The sequence below is a fragment of the Tasmannia lanceolata genome, unplaced genomic scaffold, assembly GCF_043159265.1.
Source record: "Tasmannia lanceolata isolate RefF3 unplaced genomic scaffold, GAP_Taslan_0.1 ptg000023l, whole genome shotgun sequence".
NCBI classification, from domain to species: domain Eukaryota; kingdom Viridiplantae; phylum Streptophyta; class Magnoliopsida; order Canellales; family Winteraceae; genus Tasmannia; species Tasmannia lanceolata.
In genome coordinates this window covers 18,980,029-19,006,188 of record NW_027518700.1, presented here as the reverse complement: position 1 = coordinate 19,006,188, position 26,160 = coordinate 18,980,029, and the positions used below count along the sequence as shown (strand labels likewise).

General features: G+C 36.1%; 1 protein-coding gene across 1 annotated transcript; it reads right to left on the bottom strand.

Moving 5' to 3' along the window:
- Window positions 1-20,742: 20,742 nt before the first annotated feature.
- On the bottom strand, window positions 20,743-21,087 carry LOC143855911 (uncharacterized). Its single transcript, XM_077365961.1, has one exon. The coding sequence runs from the start codon at window positions 21,085-21,087 to the stop codon at window positions 20,743-20,745; it is 345 nt and encodes a 114-aa protein (XP_077222076.1).
- Between the last annotated feature and the right edge of the window lie 5,073 nt (window positions 21,088-26,160).

Here is a 26,160-nt window from a genome sequence, read left to right as displayed (position 1 = left end):
TTAGCAGAATGCTTTTTATCTCTTTAAAAGAGTCAATACCCAAAAATACTATCAATTTACTCGAGTTTAGTCCTCAGCTTTTTATCTCTTTAAAAGAGTCACTCTCATTTTCTTTTCTAGGCGGGAGAAAGCTATTCCATCAATGTAATCGATAAAAGATTGATGAACCCATCAATCATGTTTACAAACCGTTTGGGTCTAAAAAACCTTTTTCTTTGATAAACCCAAACAAGGGGCATTTTTTTAAGAAAAAGAATCTTTTGATTGCTAGTCGGTGAAGTGCCAAGTAGTGATGAGTTTTGTCGTCCGGTGAAAAGTAGTTTCACCTTAGTATTGAATGTTAGGGAGAGAAGTAGTTTCACTAAATATTCGAATACCCAGATGATTGACAATGAAGTGTCAAGTAGTGACATCTCTAATCATCGCCCGTGGTAATTAACAATGAAATGTCAAGTAGTGACCTGTATAATTGTCGCTCCGCAATGTGCGCTACCTAATGAGTTAGGAGTCAGGCATATCTGTGAAGAGGTTTGTATGGAACTGTTTGGCAGGACCATACGAATCTGGATTTACATGGAGCTGGTTTATGCGGCACCATATAAATCTTGGGTGATTCGCTACCTTGAAAGAGAGGAGTCAGAGTTACCCGGATAGCTAAACAGATGGATTTTAAGCAATGGTCTGTACAACTATCGCTTGGTGAAAAGTAGTTTCACCGTGTTTTCAAATTGGGCGAAAAGTAGTTTCCCCGTTGGTTGGAAGATTGGGCAAAAAATAGTTTCCCCGTGATTTGGAAGATTGGGTGAAAAGTAGTTTCTCCGTGGATTGGAAGATTGGGCGAAAAGTAGTTTCCCCTTTGATTGAAAGAGTGGGCGAAAAGTAGTTTCCCCGTGGTTTGGAAAATTGGGCGAAAAGTAGTTTCCCCTTTGATTGGAAGATTGGGCGAAATGTAGTTTCCCCTTGGATTGGAAGATTGAGAGAAAAGTAGTTTCTCATGGATATGGAAAGAAGAGAGAAAAGTAGTTTCTCAATGATATGAGGATTTTAGAGAGAAAAGTAGATTCTCAAGAATGAAGATTTTGGAGAGAAAAGTAGTTTCTCATGATCTGAAGAGAAGAGAGAAAAGTAGTTTCTCAATGATATAGTTTTTGGAGAAATGAAGTTTCTTAGAGATAGAATTTTTGGAAGAAAAGTAGTTTCTCAATGATATAGAATTTTTAAAAGAAAAGTAGTTTTTCAATGATATAGAGTTTTTGGAGAAAAGTAGTTTCTTAGAGATAGAGTTTTTGGGGAAAAGTAGTTTCTCAGATATAAAGTTTTTGGAGAAAAGTAGTTTTTCAGAGAAGAGATTTTGAAGAAAAGTAGTTTCTCAAAGATAGAGTTTTTAGAGAAAAGTAGTTTTTCAGAGATAGAGATTTTAGAGAAAAATAGTTTCTCAGAGATAGAGTTTTTGGAGAAAAGTAGTTTCTCATGATTAGAGTTTTTGGAGAAAAGTAGTTTCTCATGAATTGAGATTTTGAAGAAAAGTAGTTCTCATTGATAGAGTTTTTGGAGAAAAGTAGTTTCTCATGATATGGAGCGAAGAAGAGGTAAAAGTAGTTTCCTGCGGATGGAAGGATTTGGAGAAAAGTAGTTTCTCGTGGTTATGAAGGTTGAGTGACCAGTAGTTTCCTTTTGATTTTGAATGCTTGTGTGAAAAGTAATTTTTATTTGATTTTGAATGGTTGTTTGAAAGTAGTTTACATATTGTTTTGAATGCTTGAGGTAGAAAGTAGTTTCACCAGTATGGTTTGTTATGCCGAGTAAATGGATTTGAAAGAGAGGCTATCTCACTGATATGTTGTAATATGTTTTGCTGAGTTAAGAGTCGGAGAGAGGCTTTCTCACCAATGTTTGCAGAGTTTTAGCGTTGTTGAAATGCCATTTTACTAGTTTACCTTTGTGAATACCATGTTAGAATCAAAACCCATAAAATTATTTTGTTTTTACAGTCGGGTCGGCCAGAATGTGTTGTCTTGTCAGCTTTGCCATTCGTGTGATAAGCACACTCTGCCAAAGAGGGGCATCTGTAGACACCCCATTTCGAACGATCCCTAATCCTTTATTTTGAATAAAAATTTCTTTAAATAATTGATTTAGTGTCCTGAATCTCATCTTAGAGTAGGTTAGGATCCCAAGTAGGCCCCATTAAAATTGTAGGAAAATCCAATAAAAAATTGTTGAGTTCGTAGTGTAGTGTAGTGCAATAGAGGGGTAAGACATCCAATAAGGGTGTGTCATTATCAATTTCATGTGCAATAGCTGATCCACCCCTTTGTGGGGTTAAAAATCCATAAGTACATTAGATGGGGGGTGTGTTAATAGAAAGAGTGGTTGTCCATGGGAAGAGCAAGGGGGGGTTAATTATCTAAATAGGGGTTAGCCGGGAGAGAAAGAGGGCTGAATATATCATTTTTCTAACCAATTAAAGTAAAAAGGGGGGTGGATCATCTACATATAGGCTGACTAAAAGAAGAAAAAGTGAGGTTATATCATGAAGCAAATGAAGGTTGAATTATCCCAAAAGAGGGGGGGGACCCGAGGAATGGAAATTTAGAATACGACTTCCTCTTTATTACCTAGAAAGGGGGTGTGTGTTGGCATGTACAGGGGGTGGCTACTATGAGGAAAAATGAAAAAATTTTCACTTTCTATAAAATGGGGCAGAGAGAGGGATCGAGCAAGGAGTTCTCATTTCTTTTTTTTTCATCTAAAAAAACTAGCCAGGAGAGAGAGAGAGAGAGAGAGAGCTATAGAGTACTCACCCACACCCTTACTTCGACCTTTCTTCTCCGGCGAAAATTGCCGGTTTTCGGCCGAAAATCTGGTCAAAATCTCGGCCAATCTTTTTCTTTCTCAAGTAGATTGCTTCAGTTTCTCCTTTGCTTGGTCCTCTTAGAACAATAACCTCATAGATCTCATCTCTCAAACCTTAACCAAACCCTAGCTCATTTGATCTTCTCCGGTCAATTTCCATGGATTCCGGCCAGAGTTAAACCAGATCCGGCCACCTGAGCTTCGATTACCTGGTTCTCACTTTAATTACCATATTTCCTTCAATTAATAGCCTTAAATACTAGTGTTTTCTTCTTTTACTATCATCGAACCCTATTTTTATTGTCATCTTCTAAATCTCTTTACAAAAATCTAGATCCCAACCCTATTTTCTCAAATTCCACCGTCAGGTCCATATTTTTCATGTGAACCCTATTACTGAAAGAGGAAATTATCTGAGCTGAAACTACAGATCTGAAAACTCAAGCTAGTAAAAGAGGCTTAAGGAGCAATTCTTATTGGAAGGGGGTATTCTCTGCAATTTCAACATATTTGGTTTGATCTTTGAAAATCATCATGGATTTTTGTTTTTTAATTCATCTTCCCAGATAATCTTATTTTAATCTAGATCTTTCTTCTTTTAAATGCCTAGTTATTTTTGCTATGGTGTATTTATTTTGCCAAAATGTTTGAATCAGTTTATTTTACCTCTCTAGATGTTTATGAATGTCTATCCCTGTGAATATCGTTTATTATCATTATTTTGATGTGATTCATGTTATTAAAAGTTCTTCGGTGATTGTTAATCAATTCATCAGGTTAAATTAGACAGTACATATACTAGGTAGTTATCTTGAACAATTCGTGAGCATATTCCTATACAATAATTTAGTGGTACAGGTTCTGAAGTAACGAGCACAACCTGTCTGATTTTATGCATATGTAGGAGTTAGGGTAAACCTGTAGAATTTTATGATTGCAACAAAGTTAATGTGACTTGGAAAATGTGGTTGAATCATGTGGTTCCCATATTTCTCAAATGTAAATTCCTTGATGTATGGTTAATTTGCGCATGGATGATGTACCTTAAATAGCCTAGACTACATATCACCTGTAAGTTTACCACTTTGGTGTATGTTTCAGTATCCCCTGCAATGATTATGAGAACTGAGTAGACAGTTCGTATGCTCATAATTTTGTCTCTTTGTGAATAAGACATTAAGATAAGTTGGGAATAAGAATTCAGGTGGTACCTGACCATCAATAGGGTTGATGGCTATCGATGTTGGACAAGTGTCTTTGAATGATCCTATCTGGTTTATTTATTTCTTTAAGAAGAATAACACTAACTTGGCCATGTTGTTGGCTTCAACTTATTTTCCCTTCCTTTAATTACTTTAAGGGAGGTAATCATATGCTCGCATTTATTTAAAGTAGTATTCTCTCATGGCTGTTTGTATTGTCACATGTTACATGCACCTCATAAACTGTGTCATGTGTTTGTGAGTGTGTGTGTAGCTGTGAGTGTGTGTGCATCTATGTGTGTATGTCGGGGAGAGTGTGTATATGTGTGTGTAGGTGTATGTATCTGTAAGTATGTGTTAATAAGTGTTGTATGGCTGTGTCTGTGCTAGTGAGTGCTTGTAAGTTTGCGCGTGTGTGTATGTGTTAATGAGTGTTGTATGGCTGTGTCTGTGCTAGTGAGTGCTTGTAAGTTTGCACGAGCGTGTGTGTGTGTGTTAGTATGTGTCTGTGAATATGTGTGTGTGAATGTGTGTACGTATGTGCTTATGTGCCTAAAAATAAGTGAGTGTATGCTTGTGTGAGAGAGTATATATGTGCTTGTGAGTACATGCTTGTAAGAAAGTATATGTATATGTATGTGTGTTTATGAGTATGTGCTTTTGTGAATGTGTATGTGTCTGTGAATGTATGTGTCTGTATTCTCCTCGCTATGGTGATTCTTATGCTGTCCAGTTATGAATTCTTCCTTTTTTGACCTCAAATGTTCAGAACTTTCGAAAACAAATATTTCTATCTTCTAGATCTTGTCGATCCGGTCAGTTCGACATAGGGCGGCCCAAATTTGGCCAAAAGATGAGAGAGTTATGCTTTTTTTAAGTTTCAGATATTCAATGTGTTAATTTTATTAGTTTTTAGAAATTTATCACGTCGGGTAACTTCTGAGCTACTTCTGGCCGGATTCGGTCGAAGCCATAGAGGACAAAGTTGTTCGTTGTGAGATTTTCCAAAACTTTGTCAATGTGTGCATTTTTTCAGAAACAATGTCTGGTGTGTCAAAAATCATTTTCAAAATTTCAGTTTTCTGAAAAAACGGTTTGCTGTAACAGCAGATTGTCGGCTATTTTTGGGGCACTTCCAGCCGGATCTGGCTAGAGCCGAAGAAGAAAAAGTTGTTCCTTCAATATTTTCTAAAATGATGTTTTGAATGTCAAAACTGAGCCCGAACTTTCAGTTAAAACACTAATATGTCTTTTAATGGCGATGGATCGGAAGAGGCCATTTATCGGCCACTTCTGGCCAGATCCAAATGAAGTGGTCAACTGAGAGAATGTCTCTTATGCTGAGATCTACAATTTCGATTTGTAGAGTTTTTAATGGTTTTGATGTTTGAGGAGTCCAAAAGTCAACGTAAAGTTTCATTTTTCACACAGACATAACTCTACAATTTCTTGAAAATCATGGATAACATGAGCTCTAATCATTTTTAGTGGTTGTTTTGGATGTTTTGAGCTTGGTAGCAAGTCATGAATCATCTTTTGGATGTTTTTCATAATTTACTTGTCATTTTTTGGTCATTTTCGTGAAAATTGCATCTTTAGTTGTGATTTTGCCTTTTTATTGCTTTTCAAGGATAATTTGGGCTAAAATCATTTTTGATGCTTATAGTTAGATATGATGAGTATGCTAACAAGTTTTAAATCATATATTGAAAGATTTTCCTGAATTGTTTGGCGTTTTTTACCCTTGTTTGGTGAAATTACATGTTGGGTGGAAATTTCACTTGTTTTTTTAGATTGTTTTGAACTTATATTGATTCTAATGCTTGTATTAGGATATGATGAGCATGCTAGCAAGTCACAAATCATATATTGATCAATTTTCATTATTTACTTTGTATTTTAGAGACTTATTTATGAAAATTGCATGTTGTGTAGAATGCTTTCAATTTTATTTTTTTATTTTTTTTAATGCTAAATGAATGGAACTCGTGCTACATGTCAACCTAGGCATCTAAACTTCTAGGATCACTTCTAAATCATGTCTAGACCTTTCAAATACCATGAGTTTTTCATTTTAGGAGACATGCTTTGTCTCATTATTGAGTCACACATAGGAGACTATCGAAGTCTCAAGTTAAACCCCCCAGTTAAGTTAAAGACTAACTAAGTCTTTTAGACCCGTATTCTTATTTCATTGCAAGGGCAATGATAGGGATACTTGGAGCCCACCTCTGTGTTTAGGAGACTTGCACAATCTCACTAGCACCCTTGTTTATTTTCGTCTTGTAGAAAGTCTTTGACTTATTTGCCATTACTTTTATGGAGTTGTGAGATATGCTTTAGCTTATTTGCACCCCTTCCTTAGTGTTATCAGTTAGGAGTTTATCTTTTACTGTGGTTACTACTCCCCTTTATTAGAGACTAACTCAGTCTTATTAGAGCTTTACCTGCTTGGGATCTTAGATCATTTTCATATCTTTGGGACACTAGTTTACTTTTTTTAGGACCTTACTTTTCATTCTCTTTGAGGCATTAGTTTACTTGTTGTAAATCATTTCACTTTGATACTAGTTGCTCGTTCGGGGTTTCCCCTTTAGCTTTAGGGCTTTGCCCTAATTTGATTGTTATGTTTGCATGTTCCCTTTAAGGGTGAAAACATTTTTAAAAATAAAAAAAGTACTTGAAAATTTAAAAATAAAAAAATATTTGAAATTATTTTAAAACTCAAAAACATCAGAAATTTAAAAATATTTGAAAACCAGAAACATAAAAATTCAAAAACATTTAAAAAATTGAAAAAAGTTTTAGGAGAGTAGTTAGGAAAGTTTGTTTCTGAATTACGTTGGCTTGATCCTCTTCCACGAGGTACGTAGCAGCTTGGGATTTTCATCCCAAGTCCAGTCAAACCTTAAAAAATAAACCATGTAAACCTTTTAAAAACATAAAAAATCTTTGAAGTCTTCTCAATAAACCTGTTTTTGAAAAGCTCTTCCTCTAGAGTTAGGAGTTTATCTTAGATAGGGTGTTTTGATATGTTATGTGTTTGTTTTGTGTTTGTTTTAAAGTTAGGAATTTGTCCTAGCTAGGAACGCCTCCGTCTGGTCAATTGGAGATACTCTTCGCAGACTGATGACTAGGTTATGATGCGTTAGTTTGCCCATGGTTTTTCCTAGGGTTACAGCCTAGTTACACATAGGATATAGGAATCACCTACATTAGTTTAAGGCTAACTTACATTTAGTTAGGGCATATAGGGTGTCCTAAAATCCACAATTCACTTGAATTTAAATAAGCGTTAAAGAAGCTTTAAATAACTAGTCCGGTCTTTTAGGTTGAGTCTAGGATAGAGGTCTAGATGTCTTAGGCATTATAGTTTAGAATAGACGCGAAGAACTACGTTGCTTTGATTCTTGTGGAGGCAGTGCTACGTAGGCGGCTTTGGATGAATACCAGACCATCCAAAGAATCAGGCGAAATCGTTTAGAGTCTAGGGTTTGTTGAATTGTGTCATGTGTGGTATCGAATCGTATTGAATGTTTTGTTGTGTTTTCTTACTTTCTTGTGCAGACCTTATACCTTTAGCTGTAGCATGCATGTGTTTGCCCACCAGAACTTAGACACCCATTAGGCATGACACTCATAACTTAGCTATGTTTAGGTGACACTTCCTTTATTTATTTGGTATGTGCTTATTATCCCTGGGTCATGCATGTTTAGGTAGACGTTTTCTTGGGGATATTCATTCCCATTTCACATGATTTTCGCCCAAAACTCTTCAAAGTTAATAATAAATGGCATAAGAGACCAAGTGCTTGCACTCGGGCGGATTGAGATGCACTTCGGATCTTCCTCATCTGTAATCACGCACGGACCCACATATATTTCTGGTTATCCATTACACAGAGGATTTATTTTTTATGGGTTCCAGTGCTGACTTCCCTGGATGGCGACTCTGAGTTATTTTGTAGGTACGTCTTGGTTTCGAGCCTTGGCTCCGGATGAAGAGGTATCTTGTAAGCCCAATGGTTCCCACCTTGGCATTCCCATCTTCTTTTAATGATTCAAATACACAAGTGATTTTATATCACTAATATGTTTGAATGTCTAAGTTGTAGATCATAATTGTGCTAAGACAAGATTGCTTGGATTGAGGCCAAGAAGCTCTCATTGGACCACATTCGGAAGGCCAAAGACATTGGAGATCCAAGATGCATGAAGACTTGAAGCATCGCAATTGAAGATCAAAGTCATTTTAGAATGTAAAGATCCAATCCTAGTTTAGGTGTTTAGAGGCATAAATAAAGTAAAACACACACACCCTAAATGTTTAAGAGATTGTCCTTGTGGTGTTCCAACACTTTGGAACGCTCATAACAATCCCAACTTGGTGTAGAGTTGGAAGCCCAAATGAATAAGAAACATGAATTGAAAAACTGCTGAAAATACGCTTCTCGGAACTCCGAGAGAATTCTCGGAGCTTCGAGCTCGAAACTCCGAGAAATGGTCCAGTAACATTTTTCCAACTTCTGTTTGTATTCCCGGAACTCTGAGATAAATTCTCGGAACTCCGAGGAATTTCTTGGAACTCCGAGAACACTATAACGGGAAGAAATTATAGCCGTTGGGGATTTTGCCAGATTTACCACTATGCCCCTCAAACGGTCATATTTGGTTTTTCTATATATATGGGTATTCTAAACTTCCCAATTATCAATCCTAACACTCTAAAAACCTATTGGAATATCCAAAGAGTGAATCATGCTTGTTTATGCCTCTCATCCTCTAGAATTAGGATTTGGATCATAGGCTTCAATTTGTACATCTTCTACAAACATTGTGAACCCTTGTGAGAGATTTTTTAGTTCTTTCTTTCTTTATCAAGACCATTGTATTTGGGCGAGTGTTCGGAGAAGCGGAGCCCACTCTCTGTGGTGAGGATTGCCACCAAGGTTAAAGGCAATTGGAATTGTAATCGGCACCGATCTTCGCCAAAGTTAAGAAGATCAAATAGTGAAACCATCAACGGGTTTGGTTGGTGGAGTGGAGTAGGCCTCTCGTTTTGAGGACCGAACCACTTTAAATCTCGGGTGCATTCTCTCTTATCTCTTGCTTTATATTTGCATTGCACTTAGGATTTAACTTGTGTGCTTGATTTTCATTTTTGATCTCTTAATCTTCAAATTTGGGTTAGAGTTTTCAAAAGATTAAAACTTGTTAGTAACCTAAATTTTACCTCCTCCTAAGTTGCCGTTAAAGTAAGTACTCGGGCCTACCCTTGGAATTTCATATCTCATTTATCGCCACTCGTGCTATGTTATGAGGGTGACACCTATTTTGAGAGTTCCTTGGTAGAGCTCTCCTTCATGTGGATGTTCCAAAAGACCGACGGGGAACCCGTTTCCTCACCGCCTCCTCAGGATCGGGGTCCACACAGTTACATAAATTCGATGCCCTAGCCAATATTTCTTGTAATAATTTATTCCAGAAACAAATCAGATTAAATCATGCAAACTTTTCATAGCTCAAGAATAAGGATAAAAGACATGAAGAAGATCTCACAATTTATTTTCCTAAAATATTCATGAAAATGTCCTATATTACAATTCATTACACCCAATATCTTGTAACTCTAAACACTCTCATTGACAAAGATTTAAAAAAATGCAACAAGATAACATAAAAAAATACCCGTTAAATTTCCTCGAATTCTTCATCTAAATATCACAAGTTGCCTCGGGCTCCTCTTGAAAATATGATAATTTACTTATTATTTTGTAACTCTAAATTGTTGCCCTTAAAGCAGGGCCAATAGATGAAAATCATATCCAACAAATCTAAATTAGACCCTTATAATTCAACTTAAGTCGAAAATTTATAATTTAGAGTTATAAATCCACGCTCGTTGTAAACAAGTTGACTAAGAGTCATCTTTCCTATGTCACCCATTCCATGAACAAATCATTTCATTATGCCATCTTTATTTTTGTTCCAACCAAGATGCTCCCTTGTATCAAGCTCCCTCACTCCTCCATCAATTGTGAAACAGAAATTATTTCTCCCCTCAATTATCCCATCTAGTCCACCAATCATCTTGTCCATTCAAAACAATAACTTCACGACAAAATGAAACTCTGCTCCCAATAAATGAATTGGTGGGTTTCAGTTGCTACATGTTTCCAATAGTATTTCTGGGTATTAACATACATTAGTACATTAGTACCCTGCCTTCGGATCTAGGTTTCTACATGGAACTCAGATTTTGAGAAATAATTTCGGACCTTAAGATATGGATCCAATAAACAGGGTTCAGATCCAGCTATTGTGCCCAAATCCTCTCCTTTAATATTCAATCCATCTGGGTCCATTGGACCATCAGGGTCCATTAACACCCTTAATAGACGCCCTTGGTATATTGACGTGGGCTTGGCCCCTCGAGAATCAGAGCACAACTTATGGAAGCCCACCAATTGGTTGGTCCAGATCAACGGCATGTTCTTCAATTTGATGGTAGTGATGATTTAAACGACTGCGTATATATTGGGAAAAAAATCCATGCGTACCTTTATGCAAAATATTCCATACATGCATGGTCGTTGGTTTCAAGATTTATGAATTCCTCTATTTTTGTTGGGATTTTCGGTTATAGATTCATATATCTATTTTATATATATTTTTTATTTTAGGATTTTGGGTTTGTCATATGTTTCCCTTTTTGGAAGAGTATGTTCGGTAGCTACCCTTTGGAGCCCTCATATGGGTACTACTTTTTATACCCTCAAATAACAATTCTTCCCAAAAGAAGAAGCTAATCTGCCTGCTTTTGTTACACCAGTCTTTTTTTCATGAGTATATTTTTTTTCATTAGGCGTATTTCAGAAGGTTCCTTTTCTAGAATTCTTATTACCCAATGAATTGGCGGGTTTCAGTTCCTACGTGTTTCTGATAGGATACTTTAGTAAAATATGATCTTATTTTGGAGGATTTTCTTATTACGTACAAATAAATCACTTCCATATGCAAATATCTACCATTCATTATACTTATGTATTGGCCTGCCTAAAGAAAAACTGTAGAATAAACTCACTTTCGTATGGTTTAAAGACTTTTATACATTATCCATGAAAGCTAGAAACAGAATTTTATTAACCATTTATGTTTTCTAGGTTCCTCCCATTTTTTTGTCACTAATTGTATCGCACGGTGTTTATTACTAAGTATAGAAAACAACTTCATTACTTGCGCAAAGTCATAGTAGATTTGATTTAAGGTTAAATTCAAGCTCATCCATTATGACGTGCATGGTTTTAAATGAAGAGATTTAGACGGTGAGTGCAGTGAAGTCCATATTTTTCGAAAAGTATGTTGGGCCCACCTAAAAACATGATTCAAGCCATACATATACTAGACCACAATGTAAATATGGCATACACCGTAGATCATCTCCACAAGATGATTCCAACCCTCAGATCTATAGAGGGGCTACACATTATGTAGGCTCTAAATATCAGGGGGTTAGGATTATTACTAGTGAAGGTTTAGTGATGGACACAATTCTATTATTATTTCCTTATATATCCATCCTGAAAATTTAAGCGATGACTTTTCTGAGACGGAAATATTGCCATCATTACCCTAAAAAAATCTTTTTTCGACGAAAATTTATGAGTTGTTTTTAACCCCTGGCAATATATAATATGTACCGACGATTATCGTATCCGTCGTTGATTAGGTATAAGTAGCAACGACTATATATAAACCGTTGCCGAATCTGATTCTTTAGCAAAGGCAACCTTCACACCGACGCTATAATTACAAATACGATTCCTTCAATATATTTTTATGCTAAACATATGGGTGATAGATAATTTTTGTTGCTGCCAAATTGTCGCATTGGGGACGGTTATATTAAGTCGCCGTTATAAGAATTTTTAGTATATGGCCCAACATTGCCGCCTAAATCATTATTAGGGCAATGGTTATATTAATTGGTCAATATTCAGTATAGGTCATTTTGTGTGACCGTTACATAAATTCGACGCCATAGCCCCAAATTAGATTAAATCATGCAAACTTTTCCAACTCAAGCCTTTCATTATTATTTTTACCAAAAAATGGTTTTAACAAAAAAAATGGTACTTCAAATGCAGTGAAAACTTATCATAGCTCAAGAATAAGGATAAAAGACATGAAGAAGATCTCAGTATTTATTTTCCTAAAATATTCATGAAAATGCCCTATATTACATTTCATTACAATCTCTTTACCTATATCTTGTAACTCTAAACACTCTCATTGACAAAGATTTTTAAAAAAAAATGCTACAAGATAACATAAAAAAATACCCGTAAGATTTCCTTGAATTCTTCATCGAAATTTCATCGAATTCTTCATCGAAATATCACAAGTTCCCCCGGGCTCCTCTTGAAAATATGACAATTTACTTATTATTTTGTAACTCTAAATTGTTGCCCTTAAACAGGGCCAATAGATGAAAATCATATCCAACAAATCTAAATTAGACTCTCATAATTCAACTTCAGTCGAAAATTTATAACTTAGTATTATAAATCCACGCGCGTTGTAAACAAGTTGACTAAGAGTCATCTTTCCTATGTCACCCATTCCATGAACAAATCATTTCATTATGCCATCTTTATTTTTGTTCCAATCAAGACGCTCCCTTGTAACAAGCTCCCACACTCCTCCATCAATTGTGAAATAGAAATTATTTCTCCCCTCAGTAATCCCATCTAGTCCACAAATCATCTTGTCCCGTCAAAACAATAACTTCACGACAAAATGAAACTCGGGTCCCAATAAAATCAAAGGGAGAACAATTGCCTTACCCACTTCTTACCAATTCACATAAAATCTTATCAATCTCTTACCCCCTCTAACAAATAGTCCAAATCACACCTTCCTTTGCTTCTTTTCTGCACATCAAGAAGGAACAAAAAATTGGTATAAAAAAAAAAGTACATAGATCTAAGGAAGTCATTAAACAATAGATCTAGGGAAAAAATATGACAAAACAGTCTATACTAAAACACATTTTTATAAACGAACCCGTACTTCTGATAAATAGAATACTCAAGGACTAGCATTTCATAGGAAATAAGATCACCGTTTGCAATAACTGAATGATTTTGGATGATGAGAAGATTGTTGGCAGACTTGTTTCCCCAATTCAATAAACTAAGAAAGGGATGGAAGGGAAGAAGACTTTGGATCAATAAGTAGGGTTTTGAGGTCCTTATATAGGAAATCAAGGGTCAGTATGGGAGTGTGACGTGATCAAATATACAGTGAGGATTTGCGCAGCCTTGCTAAAAAGGCAATTCTACAGATAAGGATAGGAGCAAGTAGTGAAGGTCAAGGATCTCTTAGATCTTTGGGATTAGTACGGACATGTTTGCCTGGTCACCTTAATAAAAACTTGCCTCTTCCAACAAACTTTCCTAAAATCTATGCTAGGGATAGAAATGATGCACACTAAGGATATATTTCATATGATGAGTGGGCGTGCATGTACACATGGGGGGCATCCATCCTAGATATTTGATCAAACATCATCCTCTTAAAAAGTTGAAAAAGTGATCTCCTTTTGGATCAAATGGATCAAATATCAATGGTGGATGTCCCGCAAGTGTACATGGAAGCCCAGTCATCACATAAATTCTGAGGATATAAATAGGTTTGGCAGTTAAACCCGCAAAAAAGGGGATCTGCTCCGCGCCCCTTGGGGCGGGCATTTCCCGATTTAAGTGGGGACGTGGACTACAATTTAAAAAAATTCACCGAAGTGGGGATGGGAATCACTCTCACATCGCCCCCACCCTTCAATCTCGTCTATAAAATTTAGATAAATATCCATATATATAATCAATATTACAAAAATACCTTCATAAAGTGTTATATTTTAGTTTGGAAGTTTGGAATCTCACTTAATAAGTGTTTATTTAGATTAAAAAAAATGTAGAAACTGTAATTATAGCAGGGCGAGGATACGATGGAAATTTTTTCCCTGTAGCGTGCGAGGCAGGGACGAGGATTGGATTTTCCTTGCGGGGTGGGGACGTGATGCCCTACTATCCCCGACGTGGCGATGGGGAATTTCTGTTCAGATGGGGACGGGGATAATGAATGCAACATCTAGCCCTCTGCCACCCCAAGATGTAGGCCCATTCTTCAACTGTTGGTTCCCACCATTTTTATCTGGTTCCGTGGACTAGGACCATCACAGAAGGCATTTCACGGCTGTTGCATGAGAGACCAGCCACCTAGATTCACTTTTCAGCATATTTTCTCTTATTCATTTGATTCATCTGAGGTGGTTGCTCTCTCTTTTAAAAGCCAACAAGTAAAATGCCTTTTGCAATGATTCCTAGCAAATCCCATGTATAAATATTAACTTTAAGGGTTTTGCTTGCATCCATCGCTTAACAGATGGTTTGTTACATGTCAGACCAACCACCTCGTTATTTAGGACAAAAGCTGTTGAAAAGTGAGCATCTAGTCTGACATCCAAAAGGCCATCTGTGAAATACCTTTTGCGATGGATCCAAGCAAATCCATAACATTAATAAAAAAATTCTAAAATCTACACTATGCCAAAAATGTTACTTGCAGATAAACGATGCATATGACAGCTCTGAAGTGTGTTTTAAAAGTTTTCTTTAAAAAAATTAATATAATTTTTCTAGAGTGGTAAATATTATCCGTACAAAACAAGTATATTTAAATGTAATTAGTCATTTAAAGTTGGGTTATTAAAGTGAAATGTTATCAGCACAACCATATTTTCATATTTGCACGATCCAAGCTGTATTTTCTACTTTAATTGGCTCGTTAGACCCTATTAGGAAATTTAATAACTTTTCGACAGCTCATTAAATCCTAAAAGATAAGATGGGTTAGTGAAAATATCTCAATATGGTTGTGCAGATATCATTTCCAATTTTAGACATTGCAAAAAATTTCCCTCAAATAAATGAATAAAAATATGAAGGGTATTAACATACATTAGTACATTAGTACCCTGCCTTCGATCTAGGATTCTACATGGAACTCAGATTTTGAGAAATAATTTCGGACCTTATGATATGGATCCAATAAACAGGGTCCAGATCCAGCTATTGTGCCCAAATCCTTTCCTCAGGGTCCATTAACACACTTAATAGACCCCCTTGGTATATTGACGTGGGCTTGCCCCCTCGAGAATCAGAGCACAACTTATGGAAGCCCACCAATTGGTTGGTCCAGATCAACGGCATGTTCTTCAATTTGATGGTAGTGATGATTTAAACGACTGTGCATATATTGGAAAAAAAATCAATGCGTACCTTTATGCAAAATATTCCATACATGCATGGTCGTTGGTTTCAAGATTTATGAATTCCTCTATTTTTGTTGGGATTTTCGGTTATAGATTCATATATCTATTTTATATATATTTTTATTTTATGATTTTGGGTTTGTCATATGTTTCCCTTTTTGGAAGAGTATGTTCGGTAGCTACCCTTTGGAGCCCTCATATGGGTACTACTTTTTATACCCTCAAATAACAATTCTTCCCAAAAGAAGAAGCTAATCTGCCTGCTTTTGTTACACGAGTCTTTTTTCATGAGTATATTTTTTTTCATTAGGCGTATTTGAAAAGGTTCCTTTTCTAGAATTCTTATTACCCAATGAATTGGCGGGTTTCAGTTCCTACGTGTTTCTGATAGGATACTTTAGTAAAATATGATCTTATTTTGGTGGATTTTCATATTACTTACAAATAAATCACTTCCATATGCAAATATCTACCATTCATATGTTGTGAAGACTTTTATACGTTATCCACGAAAGCTTAAAACAAAATTTTACTAACCATTTAAGTTTCTTGGTTGCTCTGGTTTTTTCGTAAGTTTAGATGGAATGAAAACAACTTCATTACTTGCGCAAAGTCGTAGTAGATTTGATTTAAGGTTAAATTCCAGCTCATCCATTATGACATGCATGGTTTTAAATTAAGAGATTTAGACGGTGAGTGCAGTGAAGTGCATATTTTTCAAAAAGTATAATGGGCCGACCTAAAAAGAAGATTCAAAAGATACATTTATTAGACCACAATGTAAATATGGCAAACACCGTAGATCATCTCCACTAGATGATCCCAACCCTCAGATCTATAGAGGGGCTACACATTATAGAAGCAATAATTATCGGAGGGTTAGGATTATTATTAGTGGAGGTTTAGTGATGGACACTAATCCATCGCTATTTCCTTATATATCCATCCTGAAAATTTAAGCAATGACTTTTTTGAGACGGAAATATTTCCATCGTTGCGCTAAAAAAACCTTTTCGCGACGAAAATTTATCAGTTGTTGTCAACCCCTCACAGTATATAATCTATATCGACGATTATCGTATCCGTCATTGATTATGTATATTTAGCAACGACTATATATAAACCGTTGTCGAATGTAAATCTTTAGCGACAGCAACCTTCACACCGACGCTTTAATTACAAATATTATTCCTTCAATATATTTTTGTGCTAAACATATGGTTGAAAGATAGTGTTTGTCGCTGCCAAATTTTCGCATTGGGGACGGTAATATTAAGTCGTCGTTATACGCATATTTAGTATACTGACAAACATTGCCGCCTAAATCATTTTTGGGGCAACGGTTATATTAGTTTGTCAATATTCAGTATAGGTCATTTTGTGTGACCGTTACATATATTTGATGCCATAGCCTATATTTCTTGTAGTAATTTATGCCATAGCCTATATTCATGTAAACTTTTCCAACTCAAGCCATCCATTATTATTTTTTCCAAAAGACTGGTTTTAACTAAAAAATGCTACTTCAAATGCAGTGAAAACTTATCATAGCTCAAGAAGAAGGGTAGAAGACATGAAGAAGATCTCACAATTTATTTTCCTAAAATATTCATGAAAATGTCCTATATTACATTTTCATTACAATCTCTTGTAACTCTAAACACTCTCATTGACAAAGATTACAAAAAATAAAATGCTACAAGATAACATAAAAAAAAACCCATCATATTTCCTTGAATTCTTCATCAAAATATCACAATTTCCCTCGTGCTCCTCTTCAAGATATGACAATTTACTTATTATTTTGTAACTCTAAATAATTGCCCTTAAACAGGGCCAATAGATGAAAATCATATCCAACAAATCTAAATTAGACTCTTATAATTCAACTTAAGTCGAAAATTTATAATTTTGTATTATAAATCCAGGCCCATTGCAAACAAGTTCACTAAGAGTCATCTTTCCTATGTCACCCATTCCATGAACAAATCATTTCATTATGCCATCTTTATTTTTGTACCAACCAAGACGCTCCCTTGTATCAAGCTCCCTCACTCCTCCATCAATTGTGAAATAGAAATTATATCTCCCCTCAGTTATCCCATCTAGGCCACCAATCATCTTGTCCAGTCAAAACAATAACTTCACGACAAAATGAAACTCTGGTCCCAATAAATGAATTGGTGGGTGTCGGTTGCTACATGTTTCCAATAGTACTGGTGGGTATTAACATATATTATTACATTAGTATCCTGCCTTCGGATCTAGGATTCTACATGGAACTCAGATTTTGAGAAATAATTTCGGACCTTAAGATACAGATCCAATAAACAGGGTTCAGATCCAGCTATTGTGCCCAAATCCTTTCCTTTAATATTCAAACCATTTGGATCCATTGGACCATCAGGGTCCATTAATACCGTCAATAGACTCCCTTTGTATTTTGACGTGGGCTTCCCCGCTCGAGAATCCGATCGCAACTTATGGAAGTCCACCAATTGGTTGGTCCAGATCAATGGCATGTTCTCCAATTTGACGGTAGTGATGATTTAAACGACTGTGTCTATATTGCACAAAAATATCCATTCGTACCCTTTGGAGCAAAATATTCCATACATGCATGGCGTTGGCTTTAAGATTTACGAATTCGTCTATTTTTGTTGGGATTTTCGGTTATAGATTCGTATATCTATTTTATATCTTTTTTTATTTTATGATTTTGGGTTTATCATATGTTTCCCTTTTGGAACAATATGTTCACTAGCTACCCTTTGGAGCCCTCATATGGGTACTGCTTTTCATACCCTGAAATAACAATTCTTCCCAAAAGAAGAAGCTAATCTGCCGGCTTTTGTTACATGAGTCTTTGTTTCATCAGTATATTTTTTTTCGTTAGGCGTATTTCATAAGGTTCGTTTTCTAGAATTCTTATTACCCAATGAATTGGTGGGCTTCAGTTCCTACGTGCTTCTGATAGGGTAAAATATGATCTTATTTGGGTGGATTTTCTTATTAGTTACAAATAAATCACTTCCATATGCAAATATCTACCATTCATTCTACTTATGTATTGGCCTGCCTAAAGAAAAACTGTAGAATAAACTCACTTTCGTATGCTCTAAAGACTTTTATACGTTATCCATGAAAGCTAGAAACAAAATTTTATTAATCATTTAAGTTTTCTTGGTTGCTCTGGTTTTTTCGTCACTACTTGTATCGTATGGTGTTTGTAACTAAGTACAGATGGAATGAAAACAATTTCATTACTTGTGCAAAGTCGTAGTAGATTTACTTTAAGCTTAAATTCAAGCTCGTCCATTATGACGTGCATGGTTTTAAATGAAGAGATTTAGACGGTGAGTGCAGTAAAGTCCATATTTTTCGAAAAGTATATTGGGCCCACGTAACAAGATGATTCAAGCCATACATATACTAGACCACAATGTAAATATGGCATACACCGTAGATCATCTCCACAAGATGATTCCAACCTTAGATCTATAGAGGGGCTACACATTATATAGGCTCTAAATATCGGAGGGTTAGGATTATTATTAGTGAAGGTTTAGTGATGGACACAAAAACGATTCCTTCAATATATTTTTATGCTAAACATATGGGTGATAGATAATGTTTGTTGCTGCCAAATTGTCGCATTGGGGACGGTTATATTAAGTCGCCGTTATACGCATTTTTAGTATACGGCCTAACATTGCCGCCTAAATCATTTTTGGGGCAACGGTTATATTAATTGGTCAATATTTAGTATAGGTCATTTTGTGTGATCGTTACATAAATTCGACGCAATAGCCTATATTTCTTGTAGTAATTTATTCCATAAACAAATCAGATTAAATCATGCAGACTTTTCCAACTCAAGCCATTCATTATTATTTTTACCAAAAGACTGATTTTAACAAAAAATATGTTACATCAAATGCAGTGAAAACTTATCATCGCGCAAGAAGAAGGATAAAAGACATGAAGAAGATCTCACAATTTATTTTCCTATAATATTCATGAAAATGCCCAATACTACATTTCATTACAATCTCTTTACCAATATCTTGCAACTCTAAACACTCTCATTGACAAAGATTAAAAAAAATAAAATGCTACAAGATAACATAAAAAAATACTCCTCGAATTCTTCATCTAAATATCACAAGTTCCCTCAGGCTCCTCTTCAAAATATGACAATTTACTTATTATTTTGTAACTCTAAATAGTTGCCCTTAAACAAGAAGAAAATCATATCAAACAAATCTAAATTAGACCCTTATAATTCAACTTAAGCCGAAAATTTATAATTTAGTATTATAAATCCACGCTCGTTGTAAACAAGTTGCCTAAGAGTCATCTTTCCTATGTCACCCATTCCATGAACAAATCATTTCATTATGCCATCTTTATTTTCATTCCAACCAAGACTCTCCCTTGTATCAAGCTCCCTCACTCCTCCATCAATTGTGAAATAGAAATTATTTCTCCCCTCAGTTATCCCATCTAGTCCACCAATCATCTTGTCCAATCAAAACAATAACTTCACGACAAAACGAAACTCGGGTCCGAATAAAATCAAAGGCAGAACAATTGCCTTACCCACTTCTTACCAATTCACATGAAATCCTATCAATCTCATCAGGCTCTCTTCCTCTGCCCCTCTAACAAATAGTCCAAATCACACCTTCTTCCTTTGCTTCCTTTCTGCACGTCAAGAAGGAACAAAAAAGTGGTATAAAAGAAAAAAGTACATAGATCTAACGAAGCCATTAAACAATAGATCTAGGGAAAAGTATGACAAAACAGCCTATGTTAAAACACATTTTTATAAACGAACCTGTACTTCTGCATTTCATAGGAATTAAGATCACCTTTTGCAATGACTGAATGATTTTGGATGATGAGAAGATTGTTGGCAGACTTGTTTCCCCAATTCAATAAAGTAAGAAAGGGATGCGATGGAAGAAGGCTTTGGATCAATAAGTAGGGTTTTGAGGTCCTTACATAGAAAATCAAGGGTCAGTATGGGAGTGTGACGTGATGAAATTTACGGTGAGGATTTGCACAGCCTTGCTAAAAAGGCAACTCTACAGATAAGGACAGGAGCAAGTAGTAAAGGTCAAGGATCTCTTTGATCTTTGGGATTAGTACGGACATGTTTGCCCGGTCACCTTAATAAAAACTTGCCTCCTCCAATAAACTTTCCTAAAATCTATGCTAGGTATAGAAACGATGCACACTAAGGATATACTAGATTTCATATGATGAGTGGGCGTGCATTGACACATGGCGTGCATGTACACATGCAGGGCATCCATCCTTGATATTTGATCAAACAAAATCCTCTTAAAAAGTTGAAAAAGTGAGATGTTGCTCTCTAAACATTTCTTTAATATTTAGCATTATATCTGAGGCCGCTGCAATTCCAATATTTTGCTGCTGCAGCACATTGGACGTAGAGCCAAGGATGTAACACTTTGCCATCTCATCGTCCTCAAGCCACGTAGACTTTCTATCGTGGTCTGCTTGAGGCGCATCGGGACCTGGTAGTTCAAGCTCCTCAGTGGTAAGAACCCAATAAACTTTAGCGGCTGTGAGCACTAGCATTAGGTTCCTTTCCCAGTCGAGGTATTTTGGACCAGTTAACTTATTTTCGTCTAGGATCTCAGCTAATGGGTTGAATGAAGCCATGGTATCAACGCGCAAAGGAAAGAGGCATAATTAGCAAAACTACCATTTTAGTTAATTTCATGACATATCCACCGGATCCGGGATTTTGATCTACGATGGAACCACCCATTGCACTTCTCATTCACGGGCCCCTCAACCTCATGAATCAAGAGAAATTTATAATTTCTCCAATAGGCATCGGAAACTTATTCACCAACTTTGAATAAGTGGATTCATCTAATCCTATGAGATCCGATTTATGTTTGGCCTCCAAGCATTGCAGTATGTATATCCTTTGGATGTCAATACCCTTTGCTTGGTTAAGTTTTAACCACCGCATGTGAAAACTATGCAATCTACAATGGCTTTTGCTTTGGCATGTGACCAATGTATCATGCAAATTCTCATATTTCCTAGTAGGAATCTAACGGTTTACTCTAGTCAAGAAACAAGATCTGCTTCTGCTTTGGCATGTGACCATCCTATTTCCTAGACTAGCCAATGGTTAGATGGCTATGGAAGGCCACGAGGTCTTGTCCTTTCGACTTAACCCCGTTTATCAACTTAATATTTTTAAGAGGGTTATTTAATGTGGGAGTTACAATCATCATCGCGTATGTTTGATTTGGCATCCATTGCATAAAAGAAAAACATACATCACGAACTAAACCATGCCATCCATCACATGAAAAGCAAACCATAAAACCATGGAAATAGAAACACACCATCCATGAAACCCAATTGGGCAACTTGGATCATAGGGATTCTCCCACTAACCTTATTTGAATAAGGGAATCCCTACAACACTATCTTGCCAAATTGAGGGTGAATTATGGGCAACTTTGTGCAACGGCACAAGGAAAACTTCGCTGGCCTCAAAGAGAATTCCCAAAGGAGTGTAATCTGATTTGACTCATTATTTGAAGCACAACAAGATCCACAACATCAGCAAGTTTGTCCCTCTTTGGTTGGATCGAATCTGCCTCGATCTACCAGTAAATTTGGAGCATCACCATGCTGCAATTTTCATAATCCATCGATTGAGCACCAAGAGAATGATCTCATCTTCAATTTGTCTTGGAGAAACAAATATAAACTACCCTAGTGTCCTACACTAGGCTAGGTAATCTATACATCATAATCAATCTCCATGGGAAACCAGTCGTCCGCCCAACTGCCCAGAGTGAGTAATTAAAAACTGAAATAATTAAATTACACTGCGGACTTTAATATTACAAACCATGAAATAAATCATCACATCAGATCATAACATTCATAAAAAGATCATGCATCTCATGCATGAATTGAGGTCCAATCTCCTTTTTGCCCATCTTTCACCAATACCGATCAATTCGCACAAAACCGGGTTAATTCAATTTTGATCAACACACAACCGTCCTTATTATAGTTAAAAACATCATAAAACCCTTATATATGGTCTAATAAATCAGCTTTCAAAATTTTGCGTGAAAACAAGATCGTTTGATTTGTGAAAACAAAATTGTTCCATACCGGGAACACAATCCGGATAGCATGACCATTCAAGAAACTTTGAGTGAGATATAGTTACTCGAATGCTTTCTCAAGGATCTGATAATTCTAAAAACACCTCAAGACATTATTAGAAAAGTCTACGCCTGGGTTATAGGCTTTTCAAATCGTTTGGGGTGGAGAAAAAAAATTCCAAATCAATTTTTGAAATTAATTTCCTGAATTCCAACAACTTTTTCCGAACTTTGAAAAATCATATCTCTTAAACTGCTTCTCGGATTTTGATGATTCTTGATTTTTTGGATTCGTATTCGAGTCTAGTTTCCAACCATGTAAAGTGATCAGTCTAGAAATCCACCATGCGGTTCAGTTTTGCTGTTTTCCGACTAACATCCTTTGTTTATTAAAACACACAAAGACTAGGAACCTCGGATAGCTAGGATAAACGTCTGGACTCACAGAAGATCACTGCATGATCTATCTTTGGTTCATTAGCCTCCTAATCTATTCCCTAGTTAGCTTTGATACTACTTGTTAGATTTGTTGTAAAATCCCAAGCAAAATCGCTACACGTTGCGGAAGAATAAACCGTGTAAAATAAAAATTTTGCTCTAACCCAGAATTCCTAGGGACTTATTGATTTTAATTTGATTTATTAAATATAAATATAAATAACTTATTTTGCTGATGAGAAGAAAAACATCTGCGTGATGTACTTCTCAAAAATTCGACAACGATCTAATAGATGCGAAACCGCAAGTTGAACCCATGGATTCCTTTCATTGCACATAGGATCTTGTAAACAACTCTTTGTTTACTTTATAATCTAATCAAAATCAAATAATAATATGGGAATATGTATTTAGATCAATGGAGCTTGGTTGGATGTTTGTCTTCTTTTTATAAAAGACAAAACTAGTTGATGGAATTGAAGAAGAAGAGAAAGACTTTGGAGTGTCTCTACCAATTTTCAGCACATGAAATTATGGAACAGCTCTTGCAAACTCTATTCCTTTATCTTGTATTTATAGAGTTCTCAATTTTCATATGCAAAATCCAAAGTTTCTAGAGAAATCCCAAAAACAAGGGAAACTAACCATAATTGGAAGCTCCAATTTGGAAACAAGCTAGTTTGCTTTTTTTTTCAAAATAAAAACCAAACCCAACTCCGCCAAAAATCATCTCATGATCCAAAATCATTCAACTACTGCAATAGGTGATCTTATTTCCTATAAAAGTCTTCTATCTATCAGAAGTACCTTTTTGTTTATAAAAATGTGTTTTAGTACATGGTGTTTTATCATGTTTTTCCCTGGATCTATTTTTCTAATGGCTTCCTTCGATCTATTAATTTATTTTTTATATACAAAATTTTTGTTCCTTCTTGATGTGCAGAAAGGAAGCAAAGGAAGTTGTGAGGTGGACTATTTGTTAGAGGGACAGAGGAAGAGAGCTTGATGAGATTGATAAGATTTCATGTGAATTGGTATTATTCTCCTTTTGATTTTATTCGGACCAGAGTTTCATTTTGCCACGAAGTTATAGTTTTGGATGGACAAGATGACTGGTGGACTAGACGGGAAAACTGACCGGAGAAATAATTTCTATTTAACAATTGATTGAGGAGTGAGGGACCTTGAAACAAGGAAGCGTCTTGGTTGGAACAAAAATAAAGATGGCATAATGACAAGATTTGTTCATGGAATGGGTAAAATAGGAAAGATGATTCTTACTCAACCTGAGACCTTTGAAAAGTTCAAAGAGTTCAAGAATGAAGTAGAAAATCAGCTAAACAAGAAGATTAAGACACTTCGCTCCGATAGGGGAGGAGAGTACCTCTCAGATGAGTTTAAGGACTACTTAAAAGAAAGCGGAATAGTTTCTCAATGGACTCCACCTGCAACACCAGAGTTAAATGGTGTGTCAGAGAGGAGAAATCGAACACTGTTAGACATGGTTCGATCTATGATGAGCTTTGCACAGGCACCTTTGTTTCTATGAGATTTCGCCCTAGCAACGGCGCTCTACATCATTTGTTGAGACACCTAACATGAGCGAGTTCCTTTGGGGTCCTGATCCTAATAACTCTACGAAACTTGTGCAAGAGGCCGTCATTGCACCCGACTCCCGTCTACTCCCACCAATGCCGTGAGCATATCATGTATTGCTATGGTATGTTTCTTTGCTCGTCTCATTCTCATCGTTTAGGTACAAATTGCTCACTATAGTTCAGTTTCAGTTTTTGCAAGTCGTAACAGAGGAAGGAGTTGAACCATTCAAAAAAAAAAAAAAAACAGAGGTAGGAGTTTATTTCAAACTGAATGTGGACTGTACTGCTGGTCTATTAGAAAGTGGAATGTTAATATGGGAAGAAAATTAAAAGGCATGGACTGGATGTGGCTTAGACTAATGCAAGAAAACTGAACATAAAGGAGTGGAATTCTTCTCAAGTAGTAGAACAATATATACAGTTACAAGCAAGATATTAATTCATGTTCTATAATTTAGATCCAATGGTCAGATCTGCGCAAATCATCTGGGCCAGTTGTTAAAAATAGAATTTTTATTCTAATTAAATAAAAATTCCACTGATTTCATTGATTTTTTTGGATTGGATTCCATCGAATTCTTTTTTTTTTTTTTTTAAACATCAGCGTACCATATAATTCACTTAGTCCATGTTTGTTTTCGGCTTTGAGAATCAATTTTTGAGTAAAAAACATTACTGGACTCAAAATCATGTTTAATTTTATGACAAATAGTCACTTTTGGACTTATGATGAGCATTGTGTTCGTTTCTCAAAACAACTATCCTACTACACAGATCCATTGCCACATTTATTAAAATCTTATAATGCACAACTCAAGGAGTATTTCTCTCTTCTGGTCATCCAATTAATCACATTCAAGGAATGACTTTACATAATTGATATTTGCAAGCCTCAATTTTCTGAATAGTGTGGGATCTTTGTTGGGCATATGATTTGAGCCCGCTGGGTTTATAAATAAAGAGTTAGACAAGTATTTCCTCTTTTTTCACAAACTTGCTGGAAAAGTTTATTTTTTTTCACAAAACTTGTTGGTTTTCATAACTGAAAAATTAGAAAAGAACATTTCGTTACGTTGTCTTCATGTTGCCTAGCAAGTGGGCCCACACCCACACCCAATGGACCCACATACACACGCCCCCTTGTAATTGCCTATTTTATGAGGATTTTCTTACTAGGAGAGTACCCATATAATTTGTCGAGTCATTTTCCATGGTCAAAGGATCAATGGTCTAGATTATCTGATCAAATTGTTAGTTGCCACTCAGATCAACAGAACTGATTCTCAAAGCCAGGAAGATGTAGGCCCCAGTAAAAAGGGAGATGATTTTTTCGCCCCTCCCCCCTCACCCCCAATAGACTTGTAACGTGAATTGGGGTAGACTTTAATGCTTTTTGACTAGGGGTGTAAACGAGCCGAGCCGAGCTTGGCCAGGCTCGGCTCGGCTCGTTAAGCTCAAAAGCTCGGCTCGGCTCGGGCTCGAACCAGGCTCGGGCTCGGCTCGGCTTGGTCAGGCTCGGCCAGGCTCGCGAGCCTTACCGAGCTCGGATTATA